The sequence below is a fragment of the Melopsittacus undulatus genome, chromosome 3, assembly GCF_012275295.1.
Source record: "Melopsittacus undulatus isolate bMelUnd1 chromosome 3, bMelUnd1.mat.Z, whole genome shotgun sequence".
NCBI lineage: Eukaryota > Metazoa > Chordata > Aves > Psittaciformes > Psittaculidae > Melopsittacus > Melopsittacus undulatus.
In genome coordinates, this window is record NC_047529.1 from 8,588,335 (window position 1) to 8,606,835 (window position 18,501).

Here is an 18,501-nt window from a genome sequence, read left to right on the forward strand (position 1 = left end):
TGTTATTCCTCAAATCTGTCTTACTATTGATCTGTTAGGCTTGCAGGGCTTACTCAGTATATAGGCTTAACTACTTTTAAGGTGACACTCATTTCTCAGAAGTAAGCGCTGGAAAAATAGCTGTCTCTGCAGAGCAAAATGTGTGAGCAGGAATGCTAAATGCCACCATATCGAGAATAAACGCAACACTCAATCTTCAGCCTCATTACCAAGGGGGCAGCTGCTTTTCAGCAACAATAATTTTGCCACTTAGGAAAAACAGCTTATCATTAGTGGACTCTTTTTTTCTAGGCATGGGTAGAAATTGATTACGGCACTGCTTGACAGCAGTGTTGTTTAACTTGGTTTTGTCTTCATAATGTTGGCTGGTAGCAGAAACCAACAAAGGAAAAGTTCATCTGTTGTTTTCCCTTCTGCTCTTTCCAGCTCTTGATTTTAATGTTTTTAGGACAAGCTCTTTGGCTCTTTACAAAGACAATTCAGATGAGCCTGATGGTCTGTTTCTAGGCAGGTTTTTCTAAAATTCATGTCCTAATGCTTCTGGATTTGTTGAGTTTTTTTGGTTTGGCCTTTTTTTTTAATTGCTTGGTTGGTTTGGGGTGTTTTTTGGTTTTTATTTCCTATGTCAAAAACCTTTACCAGCCTTGTGTGACATGAAATACACCAATTAACCAAGAAGGCAAATGGTGTCCTGGGCTGCACTGAGAAAAGCATACCCAGCAGGTTAAAAGAGGTGATCCTCCTCTTCTAATCTGCCTGGGTGAGGCCTCACCTGGAGTGTTGTGTACAGGTCTGGGCTCCCCGGTACAAGGGAGACAGGGAGTTCCTGGAGCAAGTCCAGTGTATGGCTACTAAAATTACTAAGGATCTGGATCATCTCTCATACGAGGAAAGGCTGAGGGAACTGAGCTTGTCCAGTGTAGAGAAGGCTCGGGGGGATTTGATTAGTGTGTATAAATAGCTGAAGGGAGGGTGTCAACTGGATGGGACCAGATTCTTCTGGGTGGTGTCAGGCAATAGGATGAGAGGCAATGCGCATCAACTAATAACTTCAAGCAAGCATAATAACTTTTATATAAAATCTTGGTATGTAGTTCTGGCACAGTCATTTCATTTCTGAGCAAGTGCTATATGATCTTTAAACACAAAACTAGCTCCATTAACCACTTTTTTTGCGCAAGACCTGGAAAATCAAAATCTCATCTGCTCCTAGAGTACATTGCAGGATGCTGCAGTAATTGACATCTCAATTACTGTCCTATTTCCATATGCATATATTTTCATGCTTTTCGGTGTCTTTTTTGTTGGGTTTTTGTTTGGTTTTTTTTTGGGGGGCAGGATTTCACAAGTATTCTGATAATGAGAATTGTTTCCATGTTCTTGTAAGGGAGCAAAAGTGACATTCCATCATGAACCTTAATGCTTTTTCTTTTACAGTCATACTTTCATAGGTATTATGCTGTCCTTGCATCCCATTAGTCTGTATGTGAGACTGCCATTGCATACCACTGCTCTTCACCTGTACTTGCTTGGAAAAAGGGTTTGTGTGGAGCTGTCTGCAAAGGAGGTTAGACACCACACAGGGGAGTTTGGAGGAAGGAGTAGTGGTCTGAAAGATCAGAGAAGATAGTGGTGAAGTCAGCTGTAATAGAAAGGTGATGCTAGGAATTGCAAGATATTCTTTCTTTTAGAGTGTGGGATTTCATATGGCAGTTGACAGCTTCCTCTGTTCTGCTGAGGACTGAAAGGCTGGTACAGCCAGCAGCTTTTTGGGCTGCCTTGTGAATCAGAATGGAAGCACTGGTAGCCTGGAGTGCCATTTGAGGAATCTTCAAGTGTGCTTTTGGTCACTTAAGGATTGATTCAGACCAACCTGTAACTTGACAGCAGTGATGCACATTGCTTACAGTGCAATAACTCAAGTGGTGGTCCCTTGTGTGCATGTGTGCGTTTTTTATTCTAATTAAAATACTCCCTACAAGTCTTGCCTCACATAAATTAGGACAAGGTTTTAGGAAGTTAGATGAATTCTAGATGTCCTCTCCAAAGTGTAAAGAGGGCCTTTTAAGTCGGCCTGTGGCACTGTATGTTGTTCAGCATCTTGCATCTGCAAACTCTCCACTGAGTTCAGTGAAATGTCTGCTGTCCTGGCTTGACCTGTGTGTTTTGCTCTCATGTCTCCCTGTGGAAGGGATCTTGTTTAGACAAGTATGTGGTGCTTGGCCTCCTACATTTCAAATTTAAATTGCTGACCTGCAAAGCCTTTTTACTGGGTTTCAATTCCCTAATGCTCTGCTTACATTTGGAATTGGTTTGCTTGCATCCATGCAGACAAGGAATCACTGCCACAGGGTTAACAGTCCAGTGAAGATTACACCTGTCAGTAAGCATTTGTGAAAATGAGTATCTTGAGGATTTGGAAGGATGTAATTTCCTTTGCTGCTTACCAGGGTCTGACTTAATTTGAATTCTCAAACGTGGCTTGAGGTAAGATTAAGGCTATGGACAACTACAGGAAGGCTTAAAACATTTAAGTAATACAGTTGCTGATTGAAATGTTAATGAAGAATGGCTCTGGGAGGGGATTCAGTTTTGTGATTGGACCCTGAGGTCTTAGTCCTGCCTGCAGCTCCTCTGGTGGGGTGAAATGTCACCACAGCCCCTTCCCATTGGCCTGGCATGTTTGTCCAGGTGTCTGCCTCTTCCATAAAAGACTAAGATTGCTGGATCCAGTGTGCATTTGGCAATCTCTGCAGCAAAAAAATGACACAAAGTGTCTATTTGGTTGTTTTGCTTTTGTGTCTTGGATTAATGTATCCTCTTGTAACTGGGATTTTTATGGACAAGCTTGCCAACCAGAAGCTGTGTGCTGATGATGACTGCGTCTGTAAGTAATTTTGCTTTACTTTTGAGGACAAAGTAGCCTCAAAAATTACTGTGGAAGTTGGATGCAGTAGTGCGAGGGAAAACTATGGTTAATAGTAATTTAATTACGTTATGTTTGCATTGCCTTGTCTACTTTTAAAGCAGAGTGGGAGGGTTTATTAAATGCAGTTTTGCTGCAAAAAGGCTTCTGTAAAGGACATTTTTCATTCAGGTGTAAGGTAAGTGTAAAGAGAAGGATTTTAACTTCCACTGTCATGAAATGGCACATTCTTAAGCCGCTACTTTGCTTACGGGAGAACAGAAAAATTAACAGAAAAGTAGCTTGAAGACTTTTATTAATTTCAGGAAAACCTACTTTTACCTGTAGAAATAGCTTTACTTGTGCACACAAGAACACACACAATACTTACAAAGTATGTAGGTTTTTTAATTCATTCACCTCATTCTCTTTTTATGATTTTTTTTCCCTAGACACCATTTCCCTTGCCAGAGCAGAAGAGGATTATACTGCTCCAGACTGCAGATTCATTAGTATCAAAAAAGGGCAGTTGATTTATGTTTACTCAAAACTAGTAAAAGAAAAAGACTCTGGAGAATTCTGGGCTGGAAGTGTAAGAGGAGATTCTTGTGTATATGAGCAAACCAGAAGTAGATTAACATGTATTTCTGTCAAGAAATGGGTTCTAATGCTGAGCTATTGTGGGTTTTAAAGCAGCAACTTAGTTTTCAAAGGGAATGTTTAAACTTAAAGTGATTGAGGAGTCTTGAGGGATTTTAGGGGGGATGTTTGTGTTTTAATGAAATATCTTCAATAGCTATATGGTAATTATGAGCTGAACCTTAGCAGAAGGGCTTCACAGTTCCTTTCTGTAGCAGCTGAAACTATGGAGGAAAAAGCTTTTATCACAGTTGGTCATAAAACTTTTAAGGGAAGTAAAGATAAATATTAGCTGTACTGATAAAAAAAGAATCCAGATAAACTGTAGATGGCATTAATTTCCTTCAAAAAAATGTATGCCTGGATCAGAACTTTTGTTAATGGTTCCTTTAATGTGCCAGCTAATTGGAACCTAGAAAATCTAAAACCAAAGTAAGAAACACTATTAGTAACTGCCTTTGACTAAATTATGAACTAGCTCAAACCAGATGAGGACTGTTTTAAGGTACCTAATTATACATCTCCTTGCTTGAAGGTTTATGGAGAACAGTATGAAGACCATATGGGGACAGTTGGTTATTTCCCTAGCAGTTTAGTCTCAGAGCAACATGTCTATCAAGAAGCAAATAAGACTGTTCCTACAACGGTAAGGAATTTGCAAAAGCCCAGCTGGCTACATAATTATACTTGGCTGTGTAATGCTAATTCGCTGTAAAAACAAATCATAATGGTGGCAGATGATTGTAGCATATCACAGATGCTTAGGGATCCACTCTTTGGGCCTTTATACAGGCAAATAGCCTCAGTAAAATCCCTAACATAAGCTCTGACATTGCAGATGTTACAAATGCTGCATTAAGGCCTTGATCCTATTAGAGTTCCTGTTGACTGGAATAGTATTCGTTCAAGGCCACATGAGTTTTACCCAAAACTTTCTCTTTTAGAATCTGGATATTGTGCTGCATACTTCAGTAACGTATACAACTGCTCTATTAATTGTATATGTAGATGGACACTGTTACATAGAACTTCTGGTTTACGCTTGTTTTCTCCTAACACAGTTACTGGTATGTCAGAAAGCTGCATTAAAAGACTTTTGGAAACGTTAGTGTTCTGTAAGTAGACTGTGTTTCTGAAGGGATGATTGCCCCTCATTATGTCCAGTAGCATCTTGTGCACCAGACAATTTGTAATCTAACACGCTTCACAGAGGAGTAGAATAGGAGGGTCCTTTCTCAGAGGCTGGTATGGTTTGGTTTACAATCAGTGCTTACTGGTAGCTTATTTCTATGCTTCAAAAGAAATTGAGTGGTAGGTTTACAGCAATTACCTTCATCAATATTGAATATTTATGCATTTTGAAGCATATGGCAAAATATGATTAGTGTGTCAATCTTAAAATCGTATCTGGAGTCTTTAATCCTAAGATTAAAGATTATGAGATGAGTTTCATTAACACAGAGGAAGTGAAAGGAAGAATTTTGTTTTCATGTTAATAGTCACTAGGATTTGTGTTATAATGTGTCAGGGAAGCTTTGTTTGAGGAAATGCGAATCTGGGATAAGTGATTGCTTTTCTTGACATGACATTAGGTTATTCTGAATTTGGTCCAGAAGCATTGCAGCAATTAATCACTGAACATGAAAGAATGACTAAAATATATTTCTAAGCTCTTTTCTGTGCCATACAACAACCAGCTGCCGCATGACAAGCTGGACTGGAAGCAGAAGTAGGCTAAAGCTATAGCTTAGCCTGCAGGCTGAACTGGAGTCCAGAATGGGCTGTTGTCAGACTGCAATGCAGGACTTTAACTGGAAAGTCATTTTCTTTCACCAAACTAGTGACAGACTTTCACAGTTGTTTCACCCTTCACATTCTCAACTATGTGGGAACTTTGCAATGGAAACAAAGGGTAATTCATGTACAGCCTTTTTTTGTTCTACTGCTCTCAGCTGTATGTTGCAAATGTGACCCTAAGGATCTCGCATTTAAAACAGTCTACAGTGTGTCTTGACCAGTATTTGTATGGATATGCTGCCTGCTCCAGAAATATCCCTTAAATGTGCTGTTTTATGCAGAGCTGCTGTTGCACACACCACCCTTCCATCTGCAAATCAGAAGCCAATCTCTTTCTTGCAGCTCTGTAACCTTCCCCCAGGCCACCAGCATTTTCCTCTGCTTTCCTGGCCTTGCACCAGTAAAGCCCAATGCTGGTGTTATGATAGGTTCTCTTGGGAAGGCGCTGCCATTTATATGAGGGGATCTGATGGTGGCCAAAGCTTAATGACTGATCAGCATGCAGCACCTGCCCTTGACTGAAGCACTGTGTGGCAGACAAAGAGCATTGGAAGAATGACCAATAGAGACTTGGATGGGGAAAGTATTAGGAAGAGCAGCTGCTGCACTGAAAGAGAGCATAATCTTGGGGGTCTCCAAGTGTCTCTGGCCTTTGTTTTGTTTTTCCCCCAAAAGTCACTTTCACTATTGAAGCCAATGTCCACCATTAGCTACAGACCCTGCAAGTAAACACTTCTGTCTGTGACCTTCTCTCAGCATCCTTTTGTGAAGCACTGGGTAACCCATGCCAGTTAGTTGCTGTTTGAGCAATAATCCTAGGACATTTCTTTTTTTCTCCTCTGTGCTGCTGCTTCTGAACCACTGAATCACACTGAATACAATAGACCCAACACAATGGACTGTATGTATTACAGAGCAGTGTTGGATTGCCTGCCTTCTCTCGATTGCTTAGAATTGGCCGTTTGCTGGTTAGATGAGTACTTTCATTACCAGTAAGCATCTGTTCTGGAACAGCTCCCTGTCTTTGCTTCCAGTGGATGGCTATATGCACTGGTCTGATGTAAATGTACAGTTTGAGCAGCACCATGTAATAATTCCCTGCAACAGAATCGAGACCTACATAGCCATGTAAGATAATAGCAGAAAGTCAGGTCAGAGCAATATGCTATGCCATGCTGGAAGTTTTCAAGCAGAATACTGGCATTTATTTTCTAGTCACATTTCTCTGTAGCAAGAGGATTGCATAGTCTCAGTCTGTTTAAGGCATCCTTTCATGTGTGATTAGAAGCTGTTTAAGGATAAAGAGTTATACATGACTAATAAATCCAGGCATGGATGTGGGAACAAAAAACAAAAGGTAGACAGGGAAATCATTTGAAATAAGAGAGAAGTTGGTATTGCCTAATTCACTTTAAAAATCTATGGCAGGAACAAATCAACCCAGCTACACAAAAGGAATAAAAAAACAAAAAAAACCCACAAACATTTTCTTTTCCACAATACTGTGAGACTGTTATGGTGTACTTTGAATATATGATACTGTATTCTGTGTCTGCATCTACTGTACCTTTGTGGGGGGGTGAAAAGGAAGCGCTAATCCTTCAGTAATCTCAGCACATCTTTCCTTTTATCTCTCTTTTTCAGGACATTGATTTCTTCTGTGAATAGCACTGACAATGGTTGGGTAATCTGTCGGCTGCTGGCAGGGAAAGCTGACAGGAGGAAACCTGGACACCCTCCCTGAACACAGAGCCCTTCCTATGATAGATGTTTGTGAAGCAAGTGATCTTTCTTCAATACAAGGAAGTTTTCATTTAAAGGGGGTGATTTAGGATGGGGAAATAGTCCTACATGGGATTTGTTCTTTAGAGATTTTTTACCTGCGTATACTTTGTTACTTGTTAATAAAGCTAATAGCCTTTGAGTTGCTGTCTGTATGGTATTAAACGTGCTGTGTGGGGCCTACATTTCCCTGCCTTAACTTTACACTATGCTTTAGACCTTAGTGATACCTTCCTTGGGTGACCCATCTGTGACTCACATTAACAATTCACCTTTGTTACAAGAGCTATCCAACAACTGAGAAATCACTAGTAACTAAATATGGCCTTTAACAGTGTGTCAGAAAGAGCATCTCACCCATCTTGTGTGCTGGTGCAGGGCAGGTTCAAGCAGGCACCACAGCTCACAGGGGTGGGCTGGAGCAAGGCTGGGGATGACACCCACCCAGAACCCATTCCAGCTTCAAGGCAGTTCTATGCTCACTTGCTCCCCTAAGCACTGGTACAATTGTTTACCCTCTGCTGTCTGTTCCAAGTAAGAGAGGTGGTATCCTGCTGCTCCCTCTTTGGCTCCAGCAGTCAGAGCCAGCCCTGGGATGCCCAGAGAACCTCACTGGAGGAATGATGTGCATTAGCAGATGTAATTTCTTTATGGACAAGCCCGTTTCTGCAGAGCAGAGTGGATCCCCCTGCCTCAGGAACAAGCCCAGTGTGACTCCCAAGCCACCCTCATAGTCACCGGCCATCGGACCGCCACCTGCACCTCAGCCAGCGGAGAACCTTCCAGAAGGGCGGGACTGAGCACCCGCCAGCCAATCAGGATCGGGCATTCACCACCCCAAGGGTCTGGGCAAGGACTACCTGAGGAAGGATGGCGGCAGGGGTGGTGCTCACAGGGTGGTCATGGCCGATCATGGGGGGCTTTGCCCCCGGCTGACTCTGCTTGGATGGGGGTTGTGTGTGGGCTGCTGGGCTGAGCCTCCCTCCCCCCCGGAGCGGGAGGTCGTGTTAAACATGCCTGAGGGTGAAAGCAGTGGTGGAGGTCACAGTGCTGAGCCTCCATGCCAGTTCTACCTCAGAAAGTGAGTTCTGGTAAAATTCGACGATTTTGGGGAGATTGAATGACAGAATGTTGTAGGACTAGTTAAAGATCTCTGGTAGGGTGGTCTATGAGCAAACAGTTACTTTTTAACCAAAAATGTGTGATTTGTTCCTGTTTCTCCGTGGCACAGCTTTCCAATATGAGATGTTTGCAATTGCATGCATTCATGCTAGGTGGGCCTGCTGCTTGATGGAGATGCACCCTACACCTGGGCATATGTTAGGAGCTCAGAGAACCAGGGTAGTATGTGCAACCATAGGTGTTTGAAGACAGCACAACAAAAAACATTATATTGCCTTGTGATTATGAATAAAACTGTGAAGTGAGGTTTAGCATTTGCTATTGAAAAAGAATGAGTTTTTCCTCAAATCATAATCTGATATAATCGCTTACAGTTATTTAAGTACTCAGTTCTATGTCAGATGTAAAAAGCTGTATATACATTTCTCCACAAAGTTGCCATCCTTTTCACTAACAGTGCAAGAGTTCGAGGCTGGAACTAGACATTCTGTGGTATAGAGACCAGTGTTTGTTAATCCTTAACTTGTGTTCTCATAAAGAAAACCTTGCAGATGTAACTAGTTTCAGTTCCTGTTTGTTCTTTTATCAGCTTCTCTGAGCTATGGATGCTTCAGGACAGCAAAACAACTAAGAAGAGAAGACTTCCTGTGCAGGATGCATGCAACATAGAGTAGGTATATATATATGTTGTCTTTTTATAGCTTGCATAAATGGCAATGTTTGGAGTATCAATGAAAAACAGCCTATTATGACTTCTTCAGCAGTTACAGTAAGTCTGGGGCCATCGTGGCAGAACATGAGCAGTGTATACTTATTTCTCTTTGCTTTTTCCTTAGCTGCCATCAGAGACCCTGTTCTGCAGTGATCTTTTCTGTGCAGTAAAATAACACAGCTGGCTTTCAAGGGGCATCAAAGTCTGTCTTTGCTACTTGAAAATCTAATTCTGAAGGAAGTAAGATAAGGGTTCACTGTGTGGTATTCATCAAGCATCTGGCTTTGAAGCAGTATTTTACTGGCTTTTCTACTGAATTCAGTATCTAACATGCAGGTTTTGGATGGTTTCCAATCAAATGAAACTTTACAGCACTTTTTGTCTGTATAATGTTGTAGGTACTTGTTTTTGTACATTGACATTGTGTAAAACTGTCATCTCACAAGCACAGGTGACCTGTGCTACAATCTGAACTCTGGTATGATAAAAGTCACTGGGGATGGTGTGATTAAGGGTTCCTGAGAAGCGGCATGAACCCCTTTGGTATGACACAATGAAGGGCTTCTGCAGAGCAGCGTGATGAAGGGCTTCTCTGGCATGGCATGATGAAGGTCTTCTCCGAAGCACCACAATGAAGGGCTGCTGAGGAGCAGCACAGTGAAGAGCTCCTCTGTTGCAGCATGATGACAGGCTCCTCAGCTGTGGTGCAATCAGGAGCTCCTCCAGGACAGCATGATGAAGAACTCCAGAGTGGTCAAGAACTCCTCAGGTGTGGCATGATGAAGAGCTCCTCAGGAGCAGTGCAATGAAGGGCTTTTCTGGCAAGATGTAAGGAAAGGCTATGGGGTGACATGATGATGTGCTCCTTCAGGGTGATGCAGTGAGGAGGTCCTTGGGCACAGCACAACAAGGGGCTGGCCAAAGTGCCAGGCTACACAATGAAGAGCTCCTCCAGGGCACCACAACAATGGTCTCCTCCATCACTGTGTGATAAAGGGCTCCTCCAAGGCAGCAGGGAATGATAGGCTGTCTGTAGGAAACTTTTGAGTGCTTGCAGTTTGCAGCCCTATTAATGTGAAGCTGACAGTTAAAGATCAATAGTTTTAACACTGAACACAGATCTGTTTTCTGCATTTCACATTCTTAGGTGAAGCTCGTTGCAGAACACAGCTTGCCATTCAGACCCCTAAGTGTTCATGCTGTAGCAAATCTGGCTGAAATAAACAGGAACTGACTTTCAGGAGAAGGAGAGAAGAATCAATATTATGCTAGCAGGCAGTGGAGGATGCTTTTGATTTTCTGGTTTATTTCTTTTTCCCCTACAGTGGTTATTGTCATTGCAGTTTTTTTATAGAAATCATAGCAGTTTCACAGTTACTGTTTTAGTAGTATGTACACAATCTTACATGCAGCGTGTGCTATTTATATGACATGATCTTGCAGTCTGTTCATTTTATCTCAGCATAGGGAAAATACACAGCTTGATGTGTGTTTCAGTTTTGTGTTTAAATAAGGTTGTGTATGACTCTTGGTGTGGCCTTGAACTGCACTCTTAGCTTGCAATCTTGGCATCTGTTTGGCTGAAGTTAGCATTAAGTTTTCAGCCTTAGGTGGGGATTCAGAAGCTTTTAAACTCCACCGTTGTGTATTTTTTCAGTAGGGTTGGCTTTGAAGAAGTATAATACTCCTAAGTCATTACCTGAAGTTAAAAGTTTGTAATTAAGAAAGCCTCCTCGCTGCAATGGGATTTGATCCTGTTTGCCTGTGGGGGAACCACATGGTTTGGTGAGCTCAGGGTGACATCCAGCGGCTGACTTCTGCCTGGCTGTGAGAAGGAGGCAGATGGTTAGTAGCATCACAGGGACAGTCTAGCCAGGAGTGTCTTTATGGGTCTCCTGACCAAAGCAAGTCAACATCAGAGTGCTCATAGATTCAGACGGTATTAAAAACCTCCAAGGGCTCTGGATAACTTGGTCCTTAACTATTCTCATGGGGAAAATTAGTTTCTTTGTCTGAACCCTGTTCTCCTTTATGTCTGTTGTCTCTTTTTCTCCACAGAGTATCTCAATAAAAAGCCCTGGTCCATCTTCTCAGTAAATCCCTTGTAGTTTTTAGGGGGGTGCTTTTATGTCCCCCTGAAACTGTTTCCTCCCCAGGCTCAAGAAGTCCTGCTTGCACAGCCCATCCTGCCAGGGTTGGTGACCCCTGCCCATACCAGTGCGTCCTCACAGAACATGCTCAAACTGCACAGCAGCAGGCCAGGTTTCTGATTTGTTCCTAGCAGAAAGAATGACTGAGCTCATGAGGGATTCACATAGGCTTATCTAATTCTTTATTGGGATCGCACTAACTTTTTACAGTGCTCTTTTTTTTTTTTTCTGTGATTACATGCATTGCTGTAAGCATCTTGTTAGTTATTCTACTAACAATAAACATGCCTCAGGGCTTATGAAAGATCATAGAATCATTTAGGTTGGAAAAGACCTTTAAGATCATCAAGGCCTAACACTGCCAAGTCCATGCCAAGATGACAAGGTATTAATTCAGGGCTTTTCTGCAATGTGTTTCTTCCACAGAGAACATGTTCTTGCCATCACAGCTTTGTTGTGCCTTTTCATTCTTGATAACCAGAGTGCTGTGTGTTCCAGAAGTGTGCTGGCCCTGTGGTGAAGAAGCAGTGCATGATGTGCCTGTACCCACAGTAGGGTGGTGTTTTGTCAGCCAGCTACGTACAACAAGTTTTGGTGGCAGAAAACACCAGGCAGCTGGTAAGTGCTGAGCTCCTTTTCACACACAGTTTGCAGCATTGTTATTCCAGAACTGCGATCATTTACCCATCATGCAAAATACCAATATACACACAGAGTCAAGGTATTTTATCTGCTATTTTGTGTGAGATAGGGTGTTAGGTGGCAGCTCCACAAAGCTAGCACCTTAGCTCTGCATACATCAGATAAGTTTTTCAGAACAAATTACTTTTCATTGGTCAGAACTTACTAAATGTATTATTGGTTAGTACTGTGTCTTCTATTGGTTAGATTGTCCTCCCTTGCTGTGTAAAGTAGTGCACATACTCTTGGGGGGGGGGGGGGGGAGGGTGGGGAAGCAATAAGCATTTTCTGTCCTGAGTTGAGTCAGTGGTCATGAGCTCCCCATGCTGTTTTACCTTTCACCCAGTTACTGCTGTTTCTGTTGACTTTTTGTTTTTCTAGTAACTGTCTAGTCATTCCCCTTTTTTCATGGGTCCTTTAGTTCTTCTTTAAAGGTTAAGGTGGTTTCTAGGGAATGCATTGCTTATACAAAATCCTGTTTTGTTAAGTGATGTTAATACTACTTTGCGAGCCAGGCACTATGATCACTATGGCAAATTCCAGTTTCACTGTACGTCAGCATGAAGGCTTTGGAGGAGGGAAAATGACACTGCCAGCTGCCCTGGTGCAGGGCTAATGAGTGGCTAATTGGAGCCCTGACTGTGATCAAGGGCTGGGGGGAGGAGATAAGCAACAGTTGCTATAAAAGAATCACCAGTTTGGCATAGTAAGGGAGAAGTGGGGAATTGCAAAAGCTGGACTGAGGCTGATGTTTATGGCAGATGCAGGAGAGTGTAAGATGTGGTGAACTGTCATCTTAAATGTGGTGGTTTGTGCTCTGCTGTTCTCTGTCAGCCAGAGTACTTTATTTGAGTTGGCTGTTGCAAGTAGGTATGCTTCTGATATGAATCTGAAACTGCTCATGACCCTTGAGATTTTAGGTTAAACCCTTGGTATGGAGGAACCAAAGTAAGGAAGAGAGTAACTGGAGAATATTACTGCTAACTTTGAGGCTTGGGTCATTAATAAAACAGTGCTTGCTGTCAAACTATTCCTGATTTATGTTTATTTATGGGAAATACCTGTTTGGAGCTGAAAGATGGCTTATCTTTATTTCTTCTTCCCTGGGAAAGGAGTGGTGCTTTGTCTTCCATTAACTGACACTGACTTGTTTGCAGTGGGGCTTTTTTTTATCCTTACAGTCTCCACCCCTGCTTGGTTTTCTTGAACCAGCATTGTATGGCTGTCACCAGCTCTCAGAGGTTACTGATGGGTTTGTAAAAGAAAATGGCTTTCAGGTTTAGAAATAGCTGTTTTTTCAGGGGTGGGTTAAAAAAAATGATGAATAGTGTTATGTCAATACAAATCACAAGGAACTGGTGTGAGGCTGATTGTTCTTCTAGCTCAGACTGAAATTACACTGCCAGCCCATGAGAAAAAAAGACAGGAGCTCAAAATATATGGTATTAGGTAAAACTGCATACGTATTTAGTACATAGCATGGAATATTTGTATGTATAATACTTGGGTTTCTCAGCATTGCTCAAACAAAGGTGTGAATGTCTCTGAAGAGTGTAAAAAGCAAAAGAGCACTTAGTCTTGAACACGTACACAAACTGTAAAGCTTGTCTTACATGACAGTGTGGTGAGAATGCAGCTTAAAGACAGCTCTCTTGTCTGGATGGTAATGCTTGTTTTCCTAAAGGCTGTAGCAAAGCACTACCCATAGTCACGCCCTTAAACAGTGGAAGTGATCTTAAGATTCGTTAGAGGGTTTCAGATGGGAGAAATTCCCATAAAAGGAGATTAGCCTCCACTACTGTATTTTTAATTGATTAAAATCAATTGGTGGACTACTTTTGGGTGTGTAGTACCCCTACTCAGATTTTATTTTTTTTCCTCCTCCCATATGGCGTACCCTTTTAACAGCAGTGTGGAAGAGAATAGCTGCTAGTCCATCTGCGAGTGGCTCTGTTGGAGTACAGCCCACACCAGTCAGTATTCTGTTAGGGATCAACCAGTTTAAGTGATGTTTTGTTGGCTGAAGGTTGCTCAAGGCCCAGGCAGAATTTCTGGAAGTCAGAGGTGAAGAATTCCCTCCACATGCAGTTGGATTGGATTTACTCGGGGGGCTGGACTCTCAGCTGTGACACAGGAAAATCCTGTTTCTGATTTCTGGTGTTTGAAACTCTGAGTAACTGCATCGTACTTGTTCTCATTTCTGAAGGTTACTGAGGAAGTTATTGGTGACAGAAAGGGATGGTTCCTAGTTCTGGTGCAAAATAGAGAAACTGTTCAGTAAGAAAGCTTCACAGAAGAAAAGCTTCTACTTTCTTCTGAGTTCTAATGGATTTTGGAAGTCTTTGAAATTAGTTGTTAGCTGTTCCAGTGAATAGCTTCTTGTAAGCAATGTCAACTACCAATGCATTCTTTCTTACTCATCTCTTAACTACCAATGCATTCTTTCTTACTCTTCTCTTTGGAAGCAATGACACAGCTTTGTGTGAACTAAATACAGCTACCTTGATGGCTGGGTTCTTCTTTAGGCACTCTGCAGTACTTTGAGCTACAAAGAGTAAAATTGCTAGCACTGATCTGATGTTGGGCTAGTTTGATATACTGTGTAGCATGTATTGATTATGATGCTAGCCAAAAGCATTAAACTTCCTTGTATCTTCTTTGATATGCAAATGGTGCTCTGCAGTGTTCTTCATGCTGTCTTGAAACTCTAGAAGATGTAATAGAGAAATTATGAGGTGTCTGCTTGAAGTATATCTGTAAATATCCTCATTATTTTGCCCCTTAAAATAATAATTGGCAGTGATTCAAAAGGCAAGGCAGTTCTGAGAAGAAGGACAAGATAATAATTCCCGAAGAAAGCTGAGAATAAAGGACTGCAGCAGTATGAAAATAATAGGAAAAGAGGAAGATGCAAAGTCACTGTGAGGTCCTTAATATGTCATCCTACTACACTGTATAATGGGGAACTGTAGAGAGTCAGCAAAACTTACTAATTTAGGCTGTAGCTCCTTCTCAAGACTGTAAGTAGAGAGCCTAAGCAATGCACAGAGAAGTAAACTTTACTCATAGCTGACATGATTGTTTGCCAGTTCTACTACAGACCTGTTTTCCTCATGTCTTTTGCTGCATAGTAGATATGGCCTCTTACTGTCATGTTGCTCCTTCTCCTTGGAATATGACTCATTTTGCTGAAGTTGATGTTTTTGCCTAGATTTTGTGAGAGGAGATTGTGAATGTTAGAACCAAAACTTGGTTTTCAGGGGGCATAGGACATTTGGTTACAAAGATAAAATAGTAAATGTTGGAAGTAATTCAAGGTCGTGAGGAGTACTCTGTCATGGTGGCCTGAGAAAGACTCTCTCTGAGGTCACAGTGATCTCTGAGATCACTGCTGTAACTCAAAGCAAGAACAGCATTGTAAATGTGGGAGTGTACTAATGGGTGAAGTCTCCTGGCTCAGATTTTACCAATGGGGGTGAAAGAACTGTGGACTGAAAGCAAGTAGTGGGAGATTGGGTAGAGAACTGGAACAGAAAGATGCATGAAACCTCAAAAGAGCTGAGAGAGGCAAACCTGACATGGGAGATGTTCTATGCAAAGGGAATAAGACACAGATCTTGCAGCTTGGGCATTCAAGAATGCAACCATTGGTTTAATGACCAATTCATCCTTGAAGTCCCTGGACCAGAGAGTGATGTCTTTGCATTTAGTAACTCTGACAGAGTGTGTCTTCTTTCACAAGTTTGCTTCATTGCTTTGTGAAGCTCATCCCAGTCACTGTTGCTTAATCTGCTTAGTGTATCTGCTTAGTTCCATGTCCTGTGTTGCAAGGGTACTCAATGTGCACCAGACTTAGTTACATCTACATGGTACAAAATCGTGTTCTAAGCTGTGGATGTGGCTCCTGAAAGCTGCTTGGCCATGTGAAAATGACACTGTACCTGGTGTAAATTAGCCCTGTCTTTGAACTCAGTGAGCAACTTTTAAAGCACACAAGTGTTGTAACTCTAATTCTAGCAGCTTGGTTTTAGCTAGCTCAAGGCTTTCCTCCTTATGCTGCTTTTTGCAGTGTAGACAGACTTGTGGATCTTGCTGTTAACTTGGAAGAAAAGGTCAGAGTGTTGTGGCCTGAGTGCCATGCTTTTCAACAGGAAAAGCTGCATATACAGCAGCTTATCTCATTAAACCAAATCAATAGAGAGAAGACAACAAAATCACTGTCCCTAAGGCATTATCACCATCTCCTTCCCTGGGGGAGACATGCTTTTTTTTTTGCCAGGACAAGTTCAGTATGCTTTCACTAGCCTGTGGTTTGTTTATACTGTAGAGTTGTAAGCAGATGCTACTTGTTCTTAAGGGTTTGAGCTGTCACCTTTTGTTACAAATAGAGTTCTGTTTAAAATGCTGCTTTTTCTTTTTTTTTTTTTTTCTTTTTTCCTCTTGTAAGGATGGAAGTACAGAGGGAAGTAGCTATTCAAGGGTATTCAGAACAGGCACGGCAGAAGGCTAATAATTTCAGGCTGTTAAGCTAGGTCACCCTGGGTTGTTTGCAGCATATGTGTAGAGTGTAAAGTCATAATGTACTGCTGAGCAAATTCTTCTGTTTAGCTTGTGTTTTTGTTTGTGTGCATTAGACACAATGGGGAAAACAGGAAAATATTGAGTGGATTGGAAGCTCATACAATATCTGAGTAAATGTTAGTGTGTGGTGACACTTTCTGGAGTTGCTTCAAATTCCCTGCATATGACCAGTGAATATAGAGAGCCTTGCAAGCCAGCTCTGGAGCTTTCTCATGAAAAGTGACATAGCACTAATATCTAGCTAGTAGAGTTTATGGAGAGGAAAAAGTGTACTAGTAAAATGCTTATTTTGACTCTTTCTGCAAACATAGATACTGATCACTTCCCACTCTCTACCTGTCAACTAAATATCACTCTGTTTGTTGCACAATGAGTGATGGATACACTTCTTTAAGAATTCCTCATGCTGCCAGCTCTGCAGTTTTACTTTGCTCTACCCTGAGCTGATTGTGGCACTTTGTCTCTAGCTGTGCTGAAACTTAAATCTGGCAGTAGGAAGGACCCTGCCTGCAGGGTGCAGTCAGTGGCTTTCTCATTCTGTTCAAATTGGTAACTGCTGATGGCTGGCTGTATGTGAAGAGCAGTTGGTGAGATTGGAAGATTGGAGGCTTCTAAAGCATTTCTTCTTGTGGGAGGCACAGTGCAGCTTGAATTAGGTGTCTCCACGATGTGATGGAACTCATTGCTCTGGTTTCCAGTTGGTGTTGCGATATAACTTAAAGCAGAGTTTAAGTTGATGAATCTCCTACTCTACTAGTTTTTAAGAAGGTTTTGCATGCTGTTGAGATAATACAGGCAAGTAAAGGCTGTTGGCCTCTTGTCATATCACACAACAGCTTCTTCACTGAAGCACTGCTGGGATTCACAGAACCATCCCCAGCATGAGAATAACAGGTTTTCTTCAAGGTATATAGCTTGTTTCACACATACCATGAACACTTTTCCTACCTTTTTTTGTCAGCATGGGTGCCACTGGCATCCCACAGGAGTACAGATTGCAGAACCTACAGAAATGCAATGAGCCACATTTTCTAACCTCAGATATCTCCTTGAATAGATTTGTAGAAAAAGCTAAGCCAGCTGGCACTCTCTCCAAACTCACAGTTCCCAGATGGACGTGTACACAAGCTGACCTCTTCCACTTTTCTCATAAACCATTGCAGGGAAGAGACTCTAAGTGAATCAAACAGAAAACTAAATGCCTTTGCAGAGCTGGCTGCAAGCCCAAATGTTAGCAAGCTTTGACAGGTAGTGTCAGTCACCTCCTCTAATTTTTTAGGAGAATGTTTTTTGTTTTAATCCTGGCAGGCACCTTTTTTTTCTCTTTTTTTTTTTTAATAAATTGCTTTTACTCTTGTTTCTGATCTTAATTGATGAAGGAAGAAGAACTGTTTGAAGGTAAAAGCTATTAATCTTTCAAGAGGCAAAACACTCTGGTACATCCAGTTTTAAATGGCACTGTTTTTTATATATCAGCCAGCAAGCTGACCCAGAGAAGTTAGAAAACCAGCTCGGAAAGGTGTGGAATAGGTTGTTCTCATGTGTACGGTTTACTTGTGATTATGTTAGTGAGATTGCACTTTGAACTGCTGATCCAGTCCTTCAGAGGTATAGCCTTAGTCTCTACATGTAGAATACAGGATATGCCTCATGGACAGCTGTTCCTCACCTCCTTTGGGGAGAATAGGAGAGCCCTGTCCTGCACAGACCTCCTGCTCAACTATTAGTTATGACTAAAGGTTGTGAATAATACACAATTATGAGAAGATTTTTGGTTGCTGGTGACTAAAATGGGTTGGTTTTGAGTTCTTAGTTTTGAGGGACACTCAATTGATGTATATATTATTTTAAAAGTCTTGTGATCTGTTCTGTGACACATGCTGCCACCACTATTTGTAAACTACCTGGAGGACTTCTTCAAGATATAGAATGAGGCTGTTAGATCAGTTGTTAAGTTCCATTTTCACATCTAGTATTATTGTCCTCCTTGTGCTGGAGAATCACCAGATTTATTAAGCAGGCTGTTTATTTCTCTGACTAGTATGTGGTGTGGTGTCTTAAATATACATTTTTGTGGGCTGTTTTTTTTATTTCTATGGCTTTTAATATGGCAGTTGATGAGTTTTTGCCTC

General features: G+C 41.6%; 1 protein-coding gene across 1 annotated transcript; it reads left to right on the forward strand.

The window, feature by feature from the left end:
• The first annotated feature begins 2,759 nt into the window (after window positions 1–2,759).
• Window positions 2,760–7,145, forward strand: OTOR (otoraplin). The gene is made up of 4 exons (XM_005147457.3): window positions 2,760–2,887; window positions 3,358–3,497; window positions 4,080–4,190; window positions 6,986–7,145. Exons 1-4 carry the CDS (start codon window positions 2,764–2,766, stop codon window positions 7,007–7,009), a joined length of 399 nt encoding a protein of 132 aa, XP_005147514.2. The 5' UTR covers window positions 2,760–2,763; the 3' UTR covers window positions 7,010–7,145.
• The last annotated feature ends 11,356 nt before the right edge of the window (window positions 7,146–18,501 follow it).

What these genes read in the sequence shown, in the direction of transcription:
- OTOR (XM_005147457.3), top strand. Translation starts at nt 2,764, where the DNA reads ATGACACAAAGTGTCTATTTGGTTGTTTTGCTTTTGTGTCTTGGATTA. An exon ending in GAGAATTCTGGGCTGGAAGT is followed by an intron (nt 3,498 to 4,079) that starts GTAAGAGGAGAT and finishes CCTTGCTTGAAG; the next exon opens with GTTTATGGAGAACAGTATGA. An exon ending in ATAAGACTGTTCCTACAACG is followed by an intron (nt 4,191 to 6,985) that starts GTAAGGAATTTG and finishes TCTCTTTTTCAG; the next exon opens with GACATTGATTTCTTCTGTGA.